This window comes from Muscardinus avellanarius, assembly GCF_963383645.1.
Source record: "Muscardinus avellanarius genome assembly, chromosome: 2".
NCBI lineage: Eukaryota > Metazoa > Chordata > Mammalia > Rodentia > Gliridae > Muscardinus > Muscardinus avellanarius.
This window is the reverse complement of record NC_137787.1, coordinates 105,006,628-105,025,479: the sequence shown is the minus strand read 5'-3', so window position 1 is coordinate 105,025,479 and position 18,852 is coordinate 105,006,628. Positions and strand designations below refer to the sequence as shown.

The 18,852-nt window shown below is 35.4% G+C and overlaps 1 protein-coding gene across 5 annotated transcripts in view; it reads right to left on the bottom strand.

The window, feature by feature from the left end:
* The window catches only part of DPP10 (dipeptidyl peptidase like 10), a gene marked incomplete at both ends in the record, with an annotated part of 1,533,989 nt that overhangs the window by 89,316 nt on the left and 1,425,821 nt on the right, over positions 1 to 18,852 (bottom strand). For all 5 annotated transcript variants that reach the window (XM_080690187.1, XM_080690189.1, XM_080690186.1 and 2 more), the window contains one exon: positions 10,410 to 10,530. In XM_080690187.1, the coding sequence (XP_080546313.1) occupies positions 10,410 to 10,530 (121 nt within the window). The remainder of the gene's footprint in view (positions 1 to 10,409; positions 10,531 to 18,852) is intronic.

Below are 18,852 nucleotides of genomic sequence, written 5' to 3'. Positions count from 1 at the left end.
GTGGACTCCAAAACCAGGCCCTCAAAATTAGATTTTTGAGAAGGTTTTATGTAGATGTCTGGAATGTAATAATAATTTTTCCAGGATAGAATTGGATAATAGATAATTAAGAACAAGAAATGGAGTTGAGAGTGATCAACTATCACTTTTGGTGACATGAAATAGAACGAAAGTAGAGGGGAATGGTGTTGGGAAAACAAGTGTTGGTGGCACTCAGTTACTACAACAACTGTGATTGTAAAAATTGTAAAATATAATTGACCTGGTTCTTCTGAACACCAGAGAAATGATAGAGAAAAACAGAAAAATTGGAACCATGACTGTGATGCTAGAAACATACATAGAGAACAGAAGGTTACCATGGCACTTTAGAAGAGTTCATCTCTTCCATAGTTTAAGAAAAAAAGGAGAAACGGAACTAAAATAGACAAACAACAAAAACAAAAAGAAAACACAAGTGCCCAAGGAGAAGTAGATAAACCCAGGCCTGGCTTATGGGTATGTCTGCCTGATGCAGACTGGAAGTGGATAGGATCTGTACTGTGATCTGATTCAAGGATGGCATTGGATCCTTAAAGGCAGTAACAAACATAAATCATCTGAGTTGGCAGAATATTGATCATAATATTTAGCTGTCCACTTTTGTGATTTGGCTTACAGACTGGATCCATCCTGACTCCTGCATGATAAAAAAATAAACGTGCACCAGATCACAAATAGGTAAAAATAAAATTAAAAGCAGTGATAAGAATGTTTAGAAAAGATGAGTGGATTGACAAATCAGAAGGGATAAAAATGTGAACATATTAGGAACTCCCATAGTGTTCAGCAGAGTGCTTCCACAGCAGAAGTACCTACCTATCAATAACTGAATCCATAGATTACTCCCGCAGGCATGTCAATCAGCCTTTGGCTCCCACCCTTACCTGCCAAAGGTAATGGCCAGCCCTGGGCAATTGGTACAATATGATTTCCCAGTAGACTAGTGACTACCCAGTGGCAGGTGGATTGCATAGAATCTTCCATCAGGAAGAGGCAGCATAGGTGTTGTGCAGAGAGAGGCACATATTCTGGAAGTCATTTGGCTTGCTGTTTACAGTCCTGTCATCACTACTATCTGCAGACGTAGTGAAGGACAAGTCCATTATCATAATAACTCATACTGCAAGGCCTATAAACAGAAAATATTTTATGGTGAAAAGAAAGGCTGTGGTCTCAGTATTGGGGAAAATTTGCTGGTTTTATCATGTTTCCATTTGCTTTATATCTGTGGATTGAGGGGAGAGTGAAATAGTGTGCTGTACCTTGGTTTAGTACTTTTGTTTGACAATAACATTGAAGGTGTGATGCCATCTTAAATCACGCAAAGTCACGTTCTGCAGAGACAGGAGGGACAATTCTAGAAACTAAGGAGTAAAGTGAAAGTGTTCTCTCTCATTCTCATGCCAACAATCCACTGGACACTTTTTGTTTCCTGTTTATTCTAATAATGAGGTAACTGGGTTTAGAAGTCCCACTCTCTGGCCTACTGTCTCCAACAAAAATAATAAAAATTCCATTCTTCTGAATTGGATGATGGAATTTATCCCTTAATTATTTTGAGTTCATTATAAATGACAAAACAAAAACAAAGTAACAGAAGACACAGTCACTATATTAAGCCTGATGACACATCTCATCTTCAAGAAATAAAAAAAAAGGTTTTACTATCTAAAAAAGGTCATGGAGCAATATATTTGGAATTCATGTGATTCTCTGAGCAATAGTACTGGTTAAGTAAAAAAGTAAAATTATAACATTCTAATTTAAAAATGATGCAAAGGAAGAAAATTTGGGGAGAGTATAGTTTTGGTTTGGACCATCAGTAACATGTCTAGTCAACAAGATGAAAAAATAAAGAGAAAAAGGAATAGGTCGTTGAAGAAGGTAGTCATGATAATCTTTTTTAAGCTACATAATGACCTAATTAACTTTTGATAATGGGAACATTTTCTCCATAACCTTATATAAAAGAGATAATTGTTGGCTATATTTACAAATTGCAGATCTATAACTGGACTGATATCATCTTGCAATGAAACAGTAGCAGGTGGACTTTGTGTGCTCCTATTTTAGGGACATAAACTTAATTTGAATAATAAGAATGTTTCCACAGTCTCTGACTTTTCATTGAGTATGACAAATAGGAAACAGGAAACTCAGGCAAATCAAAGAAAGGTAGTGGGTACTTGGAATTTATTTTCTTGGCTCCCAGACATTAAACTCATGTATTTGGCTTTTTTTTTTTTTTTTTTTCAAACTCCTTACCTCTGTTAATGTGAAAAATCTACAGGAGTCTCTTGTAGTTTCTGATGACAGTGCCTCACCACCCCACTTCAGGTGTTAATGGCTAAACCATTACTAGCCCCAGGTGGTCTTAAATCCATCTCTTGATAAGTGGCTGCTTCACTGAAAAAACTTCTTTACTATTTAGGGTGAGTATCCCTCAAAGTCCCAGTCTCAGAGGCTTTCACTAGGAATGCCTGAGACAATGATTTTGATAAATAATGGAACCTTGGAGAAGAGGGGCCCAGTGTAAGGGCCTAGGACCCCGGCCATGTGCCCTCAAGGAGGACTGTGGGATCCCAGTGTCTGGGTCTCTTTATTTCCTGGCTTGTGATATAAGTAGTTTGATCCTCCTTTCATTCCTGTCATGATGTGGCACCCTTGAAAGTGGACCAAAGTGATGGGACCAACTGATCGTAAAAAGGAAAAATGGTGAGCTAAATCAGCATTTTCTCTTTTTAAAATATTTTTTTGTTGATGCGTTGTAATTATACATTACAATGTAGTGAGATTTAAAGCAATACTACCCTACATGTATACAACACTTAGTGCATTTCCTTCTGAACAGTTAATTGTCTAAGATATTTGTTGCAGCAATGGGAAACTGACTAATACAGTTTCCTTGAATTATTTTCTTTCGAACATGATATTTTTTTAAGTTGTTTGAGTTACAAAAATAATTTACGGTTCAGTCAAAGAGACATAAGTTGCATAAATATTTCACTGAGGGTATGTCTGTGTGTGTGTGTGTGTGTGTGTGTGTGTGTGTGTGTGTGTGGAAAAAAAGAGAAACAGAGAAAAAGAAAAAAGAGAACTACTAAATATAAATTCTATGATTAAAAAGTGAAAACAAATTCAGTTAGCTAAAGTCAACACTCTGGATCTAAGTTCTATCAAAGATAATGAAGTATGTGAGCCAGTACTTCCCACTAGTAAATATGTTCCAAATTTCAAGGCAATAGAAATTAGGTATGACCAACTCTCCTTTATTTCATAGTAATCTATGCCTAATACCTTTTCTATAAAAATGCTATCAAACTAAAATAACATAGAGTTACACAATATTCTTCCGATGTAAAAATAAAGCTAATTGAAAAGAGAAGGAAATAAAAGAGTCTAGTATCCATTTCTTTAACAGTCATCCTGGAAAAGACACAAGCTTCTTTAATTGCTACCAAAAGGGACATTTACTCAAGGATTGAAACCTCCTGTGTTAATTATATTATATTATTTACAAACAATTTATTTTTACAAATTGCATGCCATTTCAATTTAGCGTAGGTTTAGCTCTTCATCGTTTTTATTATTCTGATTTAGAAAAATCTCACTACTGAGCAGATGGAGTTTGCAACACATGTGGTTTCATTTCGCAGATACTGAAAAACATAGCCCCAACACAAAACATTACCAGAAAGTAACCAAGATACAATCATTGCATTCAGATTAGCATGCTAATCTAAGAAGCAGGCTCATTTTATCCATTTATAATCAGCAGAGACAGACAGAATCTCCTGAGGATACGTCTGCCTGGCCTTTGGGCCTGTGGTTGAGTTCCCCCTTGATTTTCTACATTTCACTGTCAACTTCCTTGTAAGAGCTATCTGTATTCATAACTTCTCATTTCATTCTTACACTCTCAGCCACTGCAGTCTTGTTCTGACTGCAACTTGCTGATTTATTTCCCGTCAAGGTCATCAGTGATCAGTAGCCGATACATCGGCAGCCTTGGAACCCTTCATTTGTTTGATCTTGGAGACCCTGCACTGTTGGTAGCCCTGTCTTTCAATGGCTTCTATAGCTGCATCTGTGATTTTTTTTATCTCATCTGTCACAGTAGTTTCACTGGCACTCAGTAAGTGTCCAAAAAGTACATGTGGAATCAGTAAGGAACACTTGGGACACCTTCATGTGATATGGAAAAGTAAAAAAAAATAAAAAAAAAAATACTGTGTCATTTTGCATAGATCTCTTTAAATAAAAATGTGCAACACTTTCAGCTTATGGATAGAGATAATATTATTTATCCTGTATATTTTATCATGACTTCTTTACTCTTGTCATTCTTACAGATCAATGCAAGGATCTTTTTTTCTATGAAGCACCTAGTTTATCACATTAGACTTAGTTTTGTTTATTATTCCATTTAATATGCAGACATGAGTTTCTCAGATTTCTATTTACCATCTTCTGAAGGGTGCCTTATATAAGAGTTGGTCACAGTTTATCACTCCAGTAAGTTGAAAAGAGCCAAAACTCAGAAATGCTACTGCTCTTTGTATCACTCTCAGATAATCCATTACAGGCATGCATGCTATATAGTTGTAGAATGAACTTAAGCCGGGCGTGGTGGCACACGCTTGTAATCCCAGCGCTTGGGAGGTAGAGACAGGAGGATCACGCAGGTTCAAAGCCAGCCGTGCTGGCTTAAGAGACCGTTTCCAAATAAAACCTATAAAATAGGTCTGGGAGTGTAGCCCAGAGGTAGATGGACTTCCAGGAAACCCAATAACACCAAAAAAAAAAAAAAAAAGAATAACCCCTTAAAATTATGAGAGTCCAAGACTTGGCATGGTGGCACATGCTTGTAATTTCTGAGCTTGGGAGGTGGAGATAGGAGGATCGCGCAGGTTTGAAGCCAGCCGTGCTGGCCTAAGAGACCCTGTTTCCATACAAAAAATATAAAATAGGTCTACGAGTGTAGCCCAGAGGTAGAAGGGTTCCATCCCCAGTACCACCAAAAAATATATATATTTTTAATATATATTTATATATATATTTTTAATATATATTTATATATATATATTTTATATAAATAAATAAATATATATATAATATATATATGAGTCCAAAACATATTTCCAGATAATTTAAGCCTCATTGCACATCATTTAAATGTCCTTATTTTGTATACATGAATAACTGAAAGTCACATTTTTTTCTCCAGTAGACAATTTTCAAAGCTGTGAACTTGGCAACTGTATATTTAACTTTAATTTTAAAAATAATTTATATTTTTTAAACTTTTAAATGGTTATAAGCGTTTATATTACTATGTACTGACATTTTTATCAATAGCTTTAGATGTGATTTTATGTGACTGAGAATGGAATACAGGAGCATTCTACCTCTGAGCTACACCCCACCCATATTTTTTATTCTTGGTCTCACTAAGTTGAAGAGGACCTCAATAAGTATCTGAGGTTGGTGGTGAACCTGCATTCATCCTATCTCAGCCTCTCAAGTACTGAGATCATTAAGGACTTTTAAAAAACACTCTGTTAGTGACTGTGTTTGGAAAAAACAACCACACTAAGTAATTGGCATGAATCTAAAAATATTAAGCCATGTCTTTAAAATTTGCCATAAAAATCATTTTCTTCTCCTTTCTATGACTCATTTTTTCATCTCCATTTCATGACATATATAAAAGATAAATTTCAATTTTATGTATGTATGTACTTATTTATTTTTGGCACTGGATGCAGAACTCAGGAGCTTTCTACCTCTGAGCTACCTTCTAGTCCTATTTTACTTACATTTTAAAACAGGGTCTCACTAAGTTGTGGAGGACCTCATAAATTGCTGAGGCTGGTTTCAAACCTGGGATCCTCCTGTCTCAGTCCCCAAGTACTGGGATTATGAATGTGTGGCACCACATCTGGCTCTCAATTTTAAATAAATAGAAATAAAGAAGAATGTGGTGATGTACGTCTATAATCCCAGTACTTGGAAGGCTAAAAGGAGAATTGCAGACTTGTGACCAGCCTCAGCATCTAGAAATACCTTTTTTAAAAAAAAAAGTAGATAAAATAGGGCTGGTGATGTAGCTCAGAGATGGAAAGACCCTGGCTCCACTCCCCAGTAACACACACACACACACACACACACACACACACACACACACACACACACACACACACACAGAATGTTACATGTTACTTTCTGACTCTTCCACACTAGACTGACATACACAGCAGTGAAGATAACATGCCTTTATCAGAATACATCAGTATTTCTAAGAGTTTGTGAAAGAGAAAGAGAAGGTCTGTAGTCTGGGAGCTGTTGGCACATTGGACAAACAAAGCGATAATGAGGAATTAAAGTGTACACAGGACTCTTGAAGCATGGGCTAGGGATGGCAGGCAGAATACTGTGGGAGCATCACTGACATCTGAATTGCTAAAAGTCCTTCAGCCAAACCTTAAAAATGAATCTCTTGGAAGGTTTCTTCTGGAAATACAGCAAGCATTGGAGTGAATCCATGGACAGTAGTATTCAGAGTCTTTGGCTGAGAAAAATATCACTGAAATTTAATAGTTTAGAATCCCAAATGCTTGTTACATCTTCAGACCAACAGAAAACAAACACTATAATGAGTGACCCAGTGCCTAAGCAATGGCTTTGGAAAAAGAAGACATACAATCAAATGCCAGCTCTGCTACTCATTACCTCTGAAGCTACTTCCAAATCACTTCCTCCCTGAGACCTGGGTTCATTAATAAGTAGTGTTGTGAGGATTAAGTCACAAACACATCTGAGATTTCCTAGTATACCTGGAAGGTAAGGGTCCCAAATGTTGAGTTTAATGGAAAGGCCCCAAACTATACATTTTCCCATTTCCCCTCTGGACTCTTTCAGACCTACAATGTTATCATAAAAATTATTACCTGTTTTTCCTACCCCATTCCCAAATTCCAATTCAATCTCCACTCTCAGCACAAATGTAGAGACTTTTATTTATTTATTATTATTATTATTTTATTTATTTATTTATTTATTTATTTATTTATTTATTTTTAGTGGTGGTACTGGGGTTCCTGGAAACCCTACTACCTCTGGGCTACACTCCCAGAAACCTGCGGGATCCTCCTATCTCCACCTCCCAAGTGCAGGGATTACAAGTATGTGTCATCATGCCCATCCAATAATTTTATTTTCTCACTAAGAAAATGGTCTTATTTAGCTGGGTGTGGTGGCACAACACTTTTAATCCCTGCGCTTGGGAGGTGGAGACAGGAGAATCACACAGGTTCGAAGCCAGCCTCACTGGCTTAAGAGACCCCGTTTCCAAATAAAAATATAAAATAGGTCTGGGAGTGTAGCCCAGAGGTAGAAGGGTTTCCAGGAACCCCAGTACCACCAAAGAAGAAGAAGAAGAAGGAGGAGAAGGAGAAGGAGAAGGAGAAGAAGAGAAGGAGGAGGAAGAAAAAGAAAATGGCCTTATTTGTTAAGGCCTACATAGCAATAATTTTTTTATTTGTTTGTTTATTTATTTATTTATTTATTTATGTATTTATATTTATTTTGGTGGTACTGGGGATGGAACCCAGGGGCCTTCTTCCTCCGCGCTACACTTCCGACCTATTTTATATTTTTTATTTGGAAACAGGGTCTCTTAAGTCAGCAGAGCCTGGCTTTGCACTTACGTGATCCTCCTGTCTCAGCCTCCCAGGCACGGGGATTACAAGCGTGCGCCACTATGCCTGGCATTATCATTATTTTTAAGTGGAATGTGACTAATGAAAGTATTTAAAAATTATTGAAAGTGGAATTTCTATAACCTATATGAGGCTTTCACAATAGAACAGAAGCCCAAGTCATTTTGATCACAGTTCATATCAGGCAAATAGGCACAGTCTACACTGAGTCTAGGACTAGTTGCCTTACAGGCGCACTGATGCTACATCACAAGGTGTTGCCTGAAGCAGCCTGACCAGGGCTCTGTGAAACACCCTCCCACTAACTCTGCCCCTCCCCCAAATCCCCTGCTCCTTGTTAGTGCTTGCTCACTGTGTCAGCCACCACCATTTACTAGTGACCCAAACCAGAAGCCACAGAGTCATTCTTGCCTTTTCCTCACACACTCCATCTGCTCAGCCACCAAAACCTATTTTACTGCCTCATCGGTTTTAGAATCTTCCCTCCTTCTAACTGCTTTAACCCTTGTTCCATTGCTCATTATCTCCTGATAGAGCATAGAAAAAGCCTTAGAGTTGTTCACTGCTCCTTTCCATTATTTGATGCCAGCTTCACACCATAACCAACACCATCCATTTACATGAAGAGCTAATCTCATCACTCCCATCCTTGAAAAACTAGTGTCCACATTTACTTACTAGTAGCAAAATAATTGAAATCGCAGGTCATTGTTAGAGACCACAGCCTCTTAGTTCTTACTGCCTCCCTTTTGTCTCAAATTTTATACCTCAATAGTATCAAAGGGATCCTAGTTCCCTATGTACACACTGTGCTATCTAATCCTTCTGTGTTTCTGCAAACTGTTGTCTCTGCTTAAGGTTTCTTTCCTAATTTCTTCTCATGTATAGGCCCAACTCTGAGAGTTTTCCCTTTAGGAAAATGTTTGTAAATAACTAGAATGAACTATATCTTACTCCTTTATTATACTACAGAGTCCTCTGTTGACTGGGATTCGAGTACTTATCATATTGCATCGATCTGCCTTCTTCAACTGTCACAGTGTCACGCACAGTACCAGTGACATGAAGATAAAGGGATCTGCGTTCCTCCAAAGAAGGTTATCATTTGGCTCCTGCTAGCTAAGTTCCCAGAACTACCCATGTTTGTTCTACACCTGCTCCTTTCCTTCAGTGGGCCATCCCAGGCCTCTCTAATAACTTTCCCTTTTGAAATAGGAAAGCCAGTGTAAGCTTCTGTCACCTTTAAAGAACCTTCTTACTTGTTTGTCTATTTCTTTGTTGTAGCTGTTTATGGACTTCCATGGCAAAATTATTGCTGATAATCACAGTAGCTTTTATTATTCCTCAAAATAAAATTTGGCCTTTAAAATTCTTTCATTATTTGATGCCAACATATACACACAAATCTATTACAGATATAAACAGGCATACACACAAATATATAAATCTCAAGGACTACCACTGCATGTACACATATATAAATTTCAATGACTATAACTCTTTTAATAAAATAGTTCCACCCAGCAAAATATTTCACTTGAATATGAGGTCAAGACCATATATTTTATTACTCTTTGCTATATTAGAATCTGACCAGTATTTTGAATAATGAACTGGCTTTTAGCAGTAGTCATGGAGTGAGATGCCAAGCAAATGGATGAATACTCTGAAAGAGTCATTCTTACTACAGAATTAAAAATGTCAAATCTAAGGTAGAGGCATTGCATCTACAAGTTTTGTTCCAGAAATAAAATTGATTTTCTGGGTGAATCTTAGGTCTATAATTTGCAATCATATAGATTTGCATTAAATCTCAATATACTTTGGTGAGATTGGAATCCTAGATTTTCTTCCCCAGACAATATATATGAAAACTCAGTTGGTAATTAGCATACAATTAAAATTGAATAGATTTTCATCTGCTGGTTCAGTTTTACATTCTTGGCTATTACCTTAATTCTTTTTATTTGAAGTACTAGGAATTGAACCCAGGGCCTCATGCTACTTACCACCGAGCTACATCCCCAACCCTATTCTTATCTATTACCAAAACTTGATTCAATTATTATTCAAAATAATTCTCCAGGTAGCCTTTATTTGTCTCTCTGTGCCTTGAGTTTTAAAATGTTACAGAGTGTCCCTAATGGACCAAACTAAAATCAAATGGCTTTTATGCAGTTTTTGACACTAAAGGCTTTAGTGTCTTTTTTCCAAGGGGTCTGAAAAATTCAGCATCTAATTCCAGAGCGATATGAGGTAGCTATTCACTCTCATAGATTAAATGTCATCAACAACAAAATCTATCTAGCCTGAACAGAATCTATCTATATACAAATATTTATGTATGTATAGATGTTTATTATATATGTATACATATACATAACCTATAAATAAATACATCTATATATACAGCATATACACACTCACACATATACCAAATATAGAAGCATGTAAGTAAATGTAAATCAGCACCAGGCAAAATATGAGCGCATGCAAAGCTATGAAAGCATGAAGTCAATTTTGAGAGGAAATGAGGAGAAAAAATAGTGCTGTACGTATCATTATGGAACGCGCAGAATTTTTCTTGTAGATTTTGTATAAAATATGTTGCTTGAATTCTTTTGAAACTAAATCTGTTGGACTCACCTTCATACAACCAGTCAGCAATCCCATTAAAAATAATGCCTTCTTTCCCCGAGGATGTGAGTCGCAATGAGCTGCTTTTTATATCAGGTTGATAGTAGATGTTATTTTCAAAAATATAAATCTTGATCAGGAAACATGAAACAAACAAAAAAATCCCAACATGTTAGGATGTCTTTTTAAATATAGGATGATCACTGAATATTTAAGTGTTTTCTTATTTGCTTGCTTTCAAACTGTTTTTACCTAATGCATGCATTTGTACTATATTTAATTACCAATGGCAGTTTATTTTTGTTCATATCAAATTGTCACTTAGAAATTACATGCACTTGGTTTTGATGCTTTTAAATTAATATTTAAGAACAATATTTTATCAATATAATAACAATGTTTCTTGCATAGTAAAAAATTTTGCATGCTCAAAAGACTGATAACTGAAACTCAATATCATTTAAGTAGGAGCCAACTGTTTAAAAAGCTTCAATATTAGATCTTTACTTTAAAATATTGCATTTGTTGGTCAATAAAATATTCTTTAGAAAACTGATTCCATCTAACTTGACTTATAGATTCAGTATGATAAATAATAAAATTCCTTTTCATTGACAAATACCAATATTTCTTGTCAGCTTTTTCTCAAGTGCAAACAATATTAATAATAATATTTTTCCTGAAATGGAAGAATTTTAATTTAATCAGATCACAGGGAGAGTCTTCCAAAATAATATCGAAGTTTCCCCAGCCAAAGAATAATAGTGCCCACACAAAAGGCTGGGTCTTTACTATCAACACTTCAGAATAAATTTATTATTCAGTGTATAATATCTTTAATGCCAGATGTTTTAAACTGCTGATCTATGTGGTATTATAAAGTATCCTACAGAACCACATTTCTTGTACATACTGGGAAAGTTAAAGATTACCCAGGATGAGCCTAATTGCAATTAATATCAAATGATCTACTAAGAAAGTGAAAGATGGTCCAGTGCTCATGTGTCCACCATGCTTTAGAATTGTACACAAAACAGCAAATAGAGAAAATACAAGAACTTTCCAAATAATTGTCTAAATAATTACAGGACCTTAGATTTTAAATTTTGCATGGGTAGTGACAAAATCAATATTAATCTCCAGAAAATGTACAGGATTTGGCAAGCACTTAATAGCTAATATATATATATATATATATATATATATATATGTGTGTGTGTGTGTGTGTGTGTGTGTGTGTGTGTGTGTACATATATCATATATATAGTTTATCATTTCACCAATACCCAGTTTTTATATGTCAGATGAGAATGCCAATCTAAGAATAAAAACAGTTAAAAGAGACTACAGAAGGGTGCTTAACAGCATAGGCTGTTATAATCAGACAACCTAAATTTAAAATCCTAGGGACCTTTATGGGGTGGGAATTGGGTAATGTCTAATTGAGTAATGTGTGTATATGCCTCTACCTTCTTGTACTCCATTAAGATGTATGACTACAATGAACCAATAAAATTTTTTAATGTAGATAAGACTCACACATATTTTACTTTATTGAGAAGAATAAATGAGATGATGGATATAGAATATACAACACATGTAAGTATTACCAGAAGCAAGGCTCATTTCATACCCATAAATGTGGTTCAAAATCCTGACTTACAAATTTAGAATAAAAATAAAATCTCTGTGGCTGCAGTCCATATGTAAATCATCCCCAACTGCTATTCAGTAATCCAGATGATGCAGGTTAAATATATATTATTATTACTAGTAATAGTAGTAGTAGAATAACAATAGTAATAAGTGGAATGAGGAAAAGATTAAATAAATTAGATTTGTTTGTTTGTATGTCAGTTAGAAATTTTCAGGTGATAATATGAAAGAACAAATATGCTTATCATTAAAAGCATATATAGAGTGGTGCACACTTGTAATCCCAGTGCTTGGGAGGCTGAGACAGGAGGATCACACAGGTTCAAAGCCAGCCTCAGCTATTTAGTGAGGCTCTCAGCAACTTAGTGAGACCCTATTTCCAAATAAAGTATAAAATATTCTGGGAGTATAGACCAGAGGTAGAAAAGCCCCTGGGTTCCACCCCCAGTGACACACACACACACACACACACACACACACACACAGACACACACAAAGCATATATAAAGGCAAAAGTCTGAGAAGGATCTCTCAGGTATCCTAACAAAGAATGGAAGTTGGTCTTTCACAGATTCTGATAACTCAGAAAAAGAATGAATTTTACTTTAGTCAACTAAAGCTTAAGCTTTGCATCTTGCACAAATGACTTTCTTTTGCCCTTCACAAAGTTGCACAAAGTCTTTCATGGAGAAAGTCCCTTCCATCATTTTTTTAGATCTGAACATTTATTTTAAATATACTTTGATTGTGGCATTGCAATTATACATCATAATGAGGCTCATAGTAATTGAAATATATGCACACTCAGCACTTGGTGTGTTTCAACAAGTAGTGTGAGTAATGGTTGCAGACCATCCTCACCTCATCTACTTAAGCTTCTACCAGGGATAGTGGTGACTTCACCCAAAGCAGTATAGTCCTATCAGCTTTCCAAAGAGAAAGATCTCTAAGTCAAAATAATTAATAAAACCCCCATGACTTCAGCAGATGTATAAATTGTCCAAAACTATTGACCAGTAATTACATTTATATTTGAAGAACAGATTGGATGATAGTCAGAATCCATATGAGACTGATGTCTGCTCCAGTGTAAGAGAACAAGCAATATGAAACCAGAATTTTAATGCGCTACCAGAGAATGTTCACAAGATCTTTGTTTCTGGTAAACTAAAAGACTTTATAGCAGCTTTCATAAAGATGATCATTTTATAATTTCTAACCTTTTGTCAATTATACAAATATTTTTTATTGAGTTACATCTTTTTCAACTAGTAATCACAAACTCTAACCACTACTTTGACAATTTGAGTTTGAGAGCAGCACATATTTCCAGGTACTATTTGTGCATTCTGACAGAATTTAACTGGATCCAAATGGCATCATCAAGGTCTACAAATAGACTTAAATCATACTGAAAATATGACAAACGTTAATACCATTTATCCCTATGGTACTAATTAAAATATCACAATATCGTGATATCACTAATTCCTTCAACAAGCCACCCAAACAGCATAATAAATTGAAACAATAGCTATTTGATCCTCTCACTCTTAAATTTATGGGGCACTCAACTATTTTGTTTTTCAAAATTAGTGTTCTTAATCTATCCACGAAATAACTTATAATTTGTGAAGTCACCTACGCAAACAGGAAGATAACTATACTGTTAGAAGATTTAAGTGTTCCAAGAAATTATTTTAATCAATGTGTTAGTCAATATTGCTCATTATCAACTGAATAGACACATTGAATGTTATTAGTGTAGGAGATTTTTTAAATTTTTAAAGTTTTATTGGTACACAATAGTTTTACATCATAATTTGAATCATATTGACAATATCATATACTCACACAGTATTTGGTGCCCACCCCTGCTTTGCCTTCCCTCCTCCCAATAATGAGTTTCCAGGTTGACCATGCTACAGTCACACATATAATTGTAGCTCCTCCATTAATTAACCTGAGCCTTCTTCCTCTCCCACCCTTCCATTCTAGCTTTGCTGAGATTTTCCCTCCATTATCTGGAGTCTGTCTGGTATCCCTAATATACCCTAGTTTGGGCATATTAGAGAAAACATATGTTCCTTCTCTTTCTGTGCTTGGGTGATCTCACTTAACATAATGTTCTCCAGGTCTTTCCATCTTCTTGCAAATGCCATGATTTTGTTCTTCTTTATTGCTGAGTAGAATTCCATTGTGTGTATTTCCCATAATTTTTCAATCCATTCATCTGTTTATGGAGACCTAGACTGATTCCATATTTTAGCTATTATAAATTGTGCTGCTATGATAATGGGTATGCATATGTTAATGCAGTTCTCTTATTTCAACACTTTTGGAAAGATACCCAGGAATGGTATAGCTGGATCACATGGTGGATCCATTCCCAGTTTTCTAAGGAATCTGCACACTGATCTCCATAGTGGCTGAACTAGCAAAACAAATAACTCAATCAAGAAATGGGACTGAATTGAATAGACACTTCACAAAAGAAGAGATACAAATGGCCAATAGATACATGAAAAAAAATGTTCAACATTATTAGCCATCAGGGAGATGCAAATCAAAACTACACTTAGATTCCATCTAACCCCAATCAGAGTGGCAAGCATAAAGAAGTCAAATAACAATAAATGCTAAAAAGGATGTGGAGAAGTAGGAACTCTTTTACACTGTTGGTGGGAGTGCAGACTAGTGGTAGGAGAATTTTAAGAACCAATTGTCATGTTGATTCCTTCTCTTCTTCCTGTCACACCCACCTGAAAATGCGCTAAGTTCTGGATATCCCAGAAGCCTGGATTGCTGAAGGAGGAGACACTGGCAAATATTTTTCCCAACCACGAGCAAGTGGTGGTGGACATGTAGAAAGAAATGAACATTAAATATTAAATGACCTTACAACTTGAGGGTTGAGAGTAGTCACAGCAAAAATGAGAAGTTAGCACTTGATATTAAAAGACCTTATAATGTGAGGGTTGAGAGTAATCACAGCAGAAATGAGCCTTCTGTGACTAACTTAACCAGTGACAGTGGCTTACAACAGCAGCACTCACACTTTCAGCCAGCTTAAAAAAAAAACAGAAAAGAGAATAAATGCAATTAAACACTTAATCTATTTAGCTGAACTATTACTCAGAAATTATTCCACATTTAGTGATTTGAGTAATTTTTATGATAATCTTAAATTTAAAAACTATGAATTATTTGAAAAATCTTTACATATCGGGGAATCTGTAAACTTACAGTGGAGTTGAAATAGTTTTTTAATTGCTTTTTACTATGCCTTGCTTTCTGGAGGGAAAAAAAGCTGTAATTAAAAGAAAAATAAAAAAATAAAGCTGGGCATGGTGGTGCATGCTTGTAATCCCAGCATTCAGGAGGCTGAGACAGGAGGATCGCACGTGGTTCGCGGACAGCCGCCACTACTTAGTGGGACCCTTTGCAACTCGATGAGATCCTGTTTTAAAAATAAAGAATAAAAAAATAGTGCTGAGAGTGTAGCTCGGAAATAGAATCCCTCCTGATTAAATCTCCAGTACCAGAAAAAAAAAAAAGACTATCCCAGATGACAGCTATTGATAACAGAAAAGAAACAAAAGCTAGTTAGTATTTCATACCATAGATAGCCTATTTATGATCATTTGGATTGTTTGCACATGCTGGCTATTTTAAATAGTGCTGCAATAAAAAGGAGTACTAATATCTTTTTGAAATCCTCATCTCAATTCTTCTGCTTCAATACTTCTTGATGAATATCAAGAAGTATAACTACTAGATCATGAGGAAGTTTCATTTTTAATTTTTTTCAGAATTCTCTCTTTTAACCTGGAATTCCTCCTATGACCCATTTCACCTTAGCTTTCACATATTAGGGAAATCATCTGATTTCTAACTTCTTGCGACTGACTAATCTCACTTAGCATAATTTTTAAGTATGCCTTAGGATGTATAACTTCACATTCTAGCTAACACCTGTCTTTTGTTCATTGGCTAAGGGCCATCCTTGGACAGTGTGAAGGGATTTCTGATTGTCATTTTGATTTGCATTTCCCTGATAATTATTGAGCATATTTATATTTGTACTATAATACATACATATATATATAAACATAATGATGGATGATTACATATTTGTAGATAAATTACCAACATTAACTTTAATGATAAAAATAATAGGAGTGATACAGAAATTAACCTCAGACATAAGCTATAGAAAGAATTGGTGTTTGATATATTTTCTAAAACTGATGACAATATAGGTATTTTCCTAACAGAGCATAATGTTTCTAACTTGGAACTACAGACATTTAGTACTAGAGCTTTCTTTGTTGTTGATGACTAGAGGATATTCAGCAATATCCTTGATTTCTACTCATTAGACACCAGTAGTATTCCCTCTCCTCAGATGTGACCATCAAAAATGTCTCCAGACATTTTCATATGTCGCTTGGCAGGGAAAAGTGGGTTGCAAAACTATCCTCAGCTAACTACTTATTTAGAGGTTAAAAAAAACTCTTGGCATGAATATGCTCCATAAATTAAATAATTCAATTTCCCAAGATTTTAAAAGCTTATAATGGTTTTCAAAACTGGGATAGTGATGATGCTTTGAGAAAACAGTAACTAGTATAAGGCAGAATAAAATTTTCTGAGTATAAAAAAAAAATCTGTTTCTGTTCTGGGCACTGTGCAGATAAGAGTATTTACAAAGCTCAGCTCTGTCTCCTTTCCTGCATGCATGCTAAAATAAATTTAAATCAAAGGAAAAAATGTAATATGGAATTTACATTAGTACTTACAAAACATTACCATAAAAACTTTAATAAATATTTCACTGAAGGCCACAATGCAGCAATCTGTTTTACTCTTTATAAAATTCTGTTTCCTTAATTTTCTAGTATACGACAAATTCTTCAAGTTCATTTATAGAGTGCAAAGTAAAGCTACAAGCACAAGGTAAGTGGTTTGATTACCTTTGACATTTGGCCTTAAATCAATCTTCCTGTTGGTTATAAAGTGCAGCTTTCATCTGACTGCAGGAAGATCTCTGGGCTATAGAACAACTTATTCAAATCATTCAGGCCACCTTTGCATCAGTATCTGACATTCTAGAAATAGAATCACTATCAGGGAACTCTCGTCTTTTGACATTTGCTATTATTCATATCAGGAAGCTCTTTCAAAGTTCTTATTTCTAAAAACCTTTATAGAACATTATAAATTGTTGAAAGGGAAATACATCTTTTTGTCTTAAATTTTTAATTGTGTAAGTAATTTCCCAGTCCCTAAGCCTCATCTTTTATCCATTTTTTTATGAGACAAATGGATACCAGATAAGTTAGTGAAAAAACCAACTCCCATGGCTTGAATGTAAAAGCAGATTGTCTCTTGGTTATTTCAGTCCACAAAGTCATTTAGACTAAGAAAAGAAAAGTGATGAATAGATAATTTCAATCATTAAAATATTGACATACATATTTATGTATCTGATAAATTAATTGGAACCCATAAGAGATAAAGTCATCAATATTATTGCTATCATAAAAAAACTTCCTTAGCTGTGCATGCTGGAGCACACTTATAATCCAAATACTTGGGAGGCTAAGAAAGGAAGATTGTAGATTAGTGGCCAGACTCAGCTACTTAGTGCACCCCTCTGCAACTTACTTAGACCCTGTTTAAAAATAAAGAATAGCCGAGCGTGGTGGCATATGCTTGTAATCCCAGCGTTCAGAAGGCTGAGACCAGAGGATCGCAGTTCAAAGACAGCCTCAGCTACTTAGTGAGGCCCTCTATAATTAGTGAGACCCTGTTTCAAAATAAAGAATAAAAAAAGGGCACACGGTGTAGCTCAGAGGTCGAATGCCTGGGTTGCATCCCCAGACCTGCAAAAAAAGAAAGAAAGGAAGAGTATGTACAAAGCTCAAAGGAAGAAAGAAGGAAGGAAAGAAAGAAAGAAAGAAAGAAAGAAAGAAAGAAAGAAAGAAAGGAAGAAAGAGATAAAAAATGGGCCTGAGGGTGTAGCTCGGGAGCAGAATGCCCCTGGGTTCAATCCTTAGTACCACAAATAATAAACAAATAAATATAAAATTTCCTTTGATACTGACTCCTAAGACAGTGCTAGAAGACGGTTCATTCTAGATTCTGTATATTCATTTGCTCCTGTTTATTTCCTTCTTTTTCATGCTTCTTTAACCACCTCATCATCTGGCCTTACTTCCCTTCATCATAAACCAAACATGTATCTGTCACCTCCTATACATGAGAGACTCTGCTAAACCCTGGAGATACAAAGACAAAAAACACATGGGATCTTGTGGTCTAATGTGACTTTCCAATATAAGCACATGTAAATTAGTGGTGGATAAGGAAAAAATAAAATTATAAAAGAGAGTATTAATTTAGGAAAAAACATTGTCTGAAATGAATGATGGCAATAGAACATTGAGAGAAAACTTAAAAGTAAGATAAAAGCAAGATTTTGAGTATTAAAGACAAATATAAAAAAGAAGATATATACCCAGGTGTGGTGGTGCATGCTTGTAATCCCCGTGCTTGAGAGATGGAGACAGGAGGATTGCACAGGTTTGAAGCCAGCTGTGATGGCTTAAGAGAACCTGTTTCCAAATTTTTAAAAAAAGTATGAAAAATGTGTTTGGAAGTGTAGCCCGGAGGTAGAAGGGCTCCCAGGAACACCAGTACCATGAAAGAAAAGAAAGAAAGAAAGAAAGAAAGAAAGAAAGAAAGAAAGAAAGAAAGAAAGAAAGAAAGAAAGAAAGAAAGAGAGAAAGAG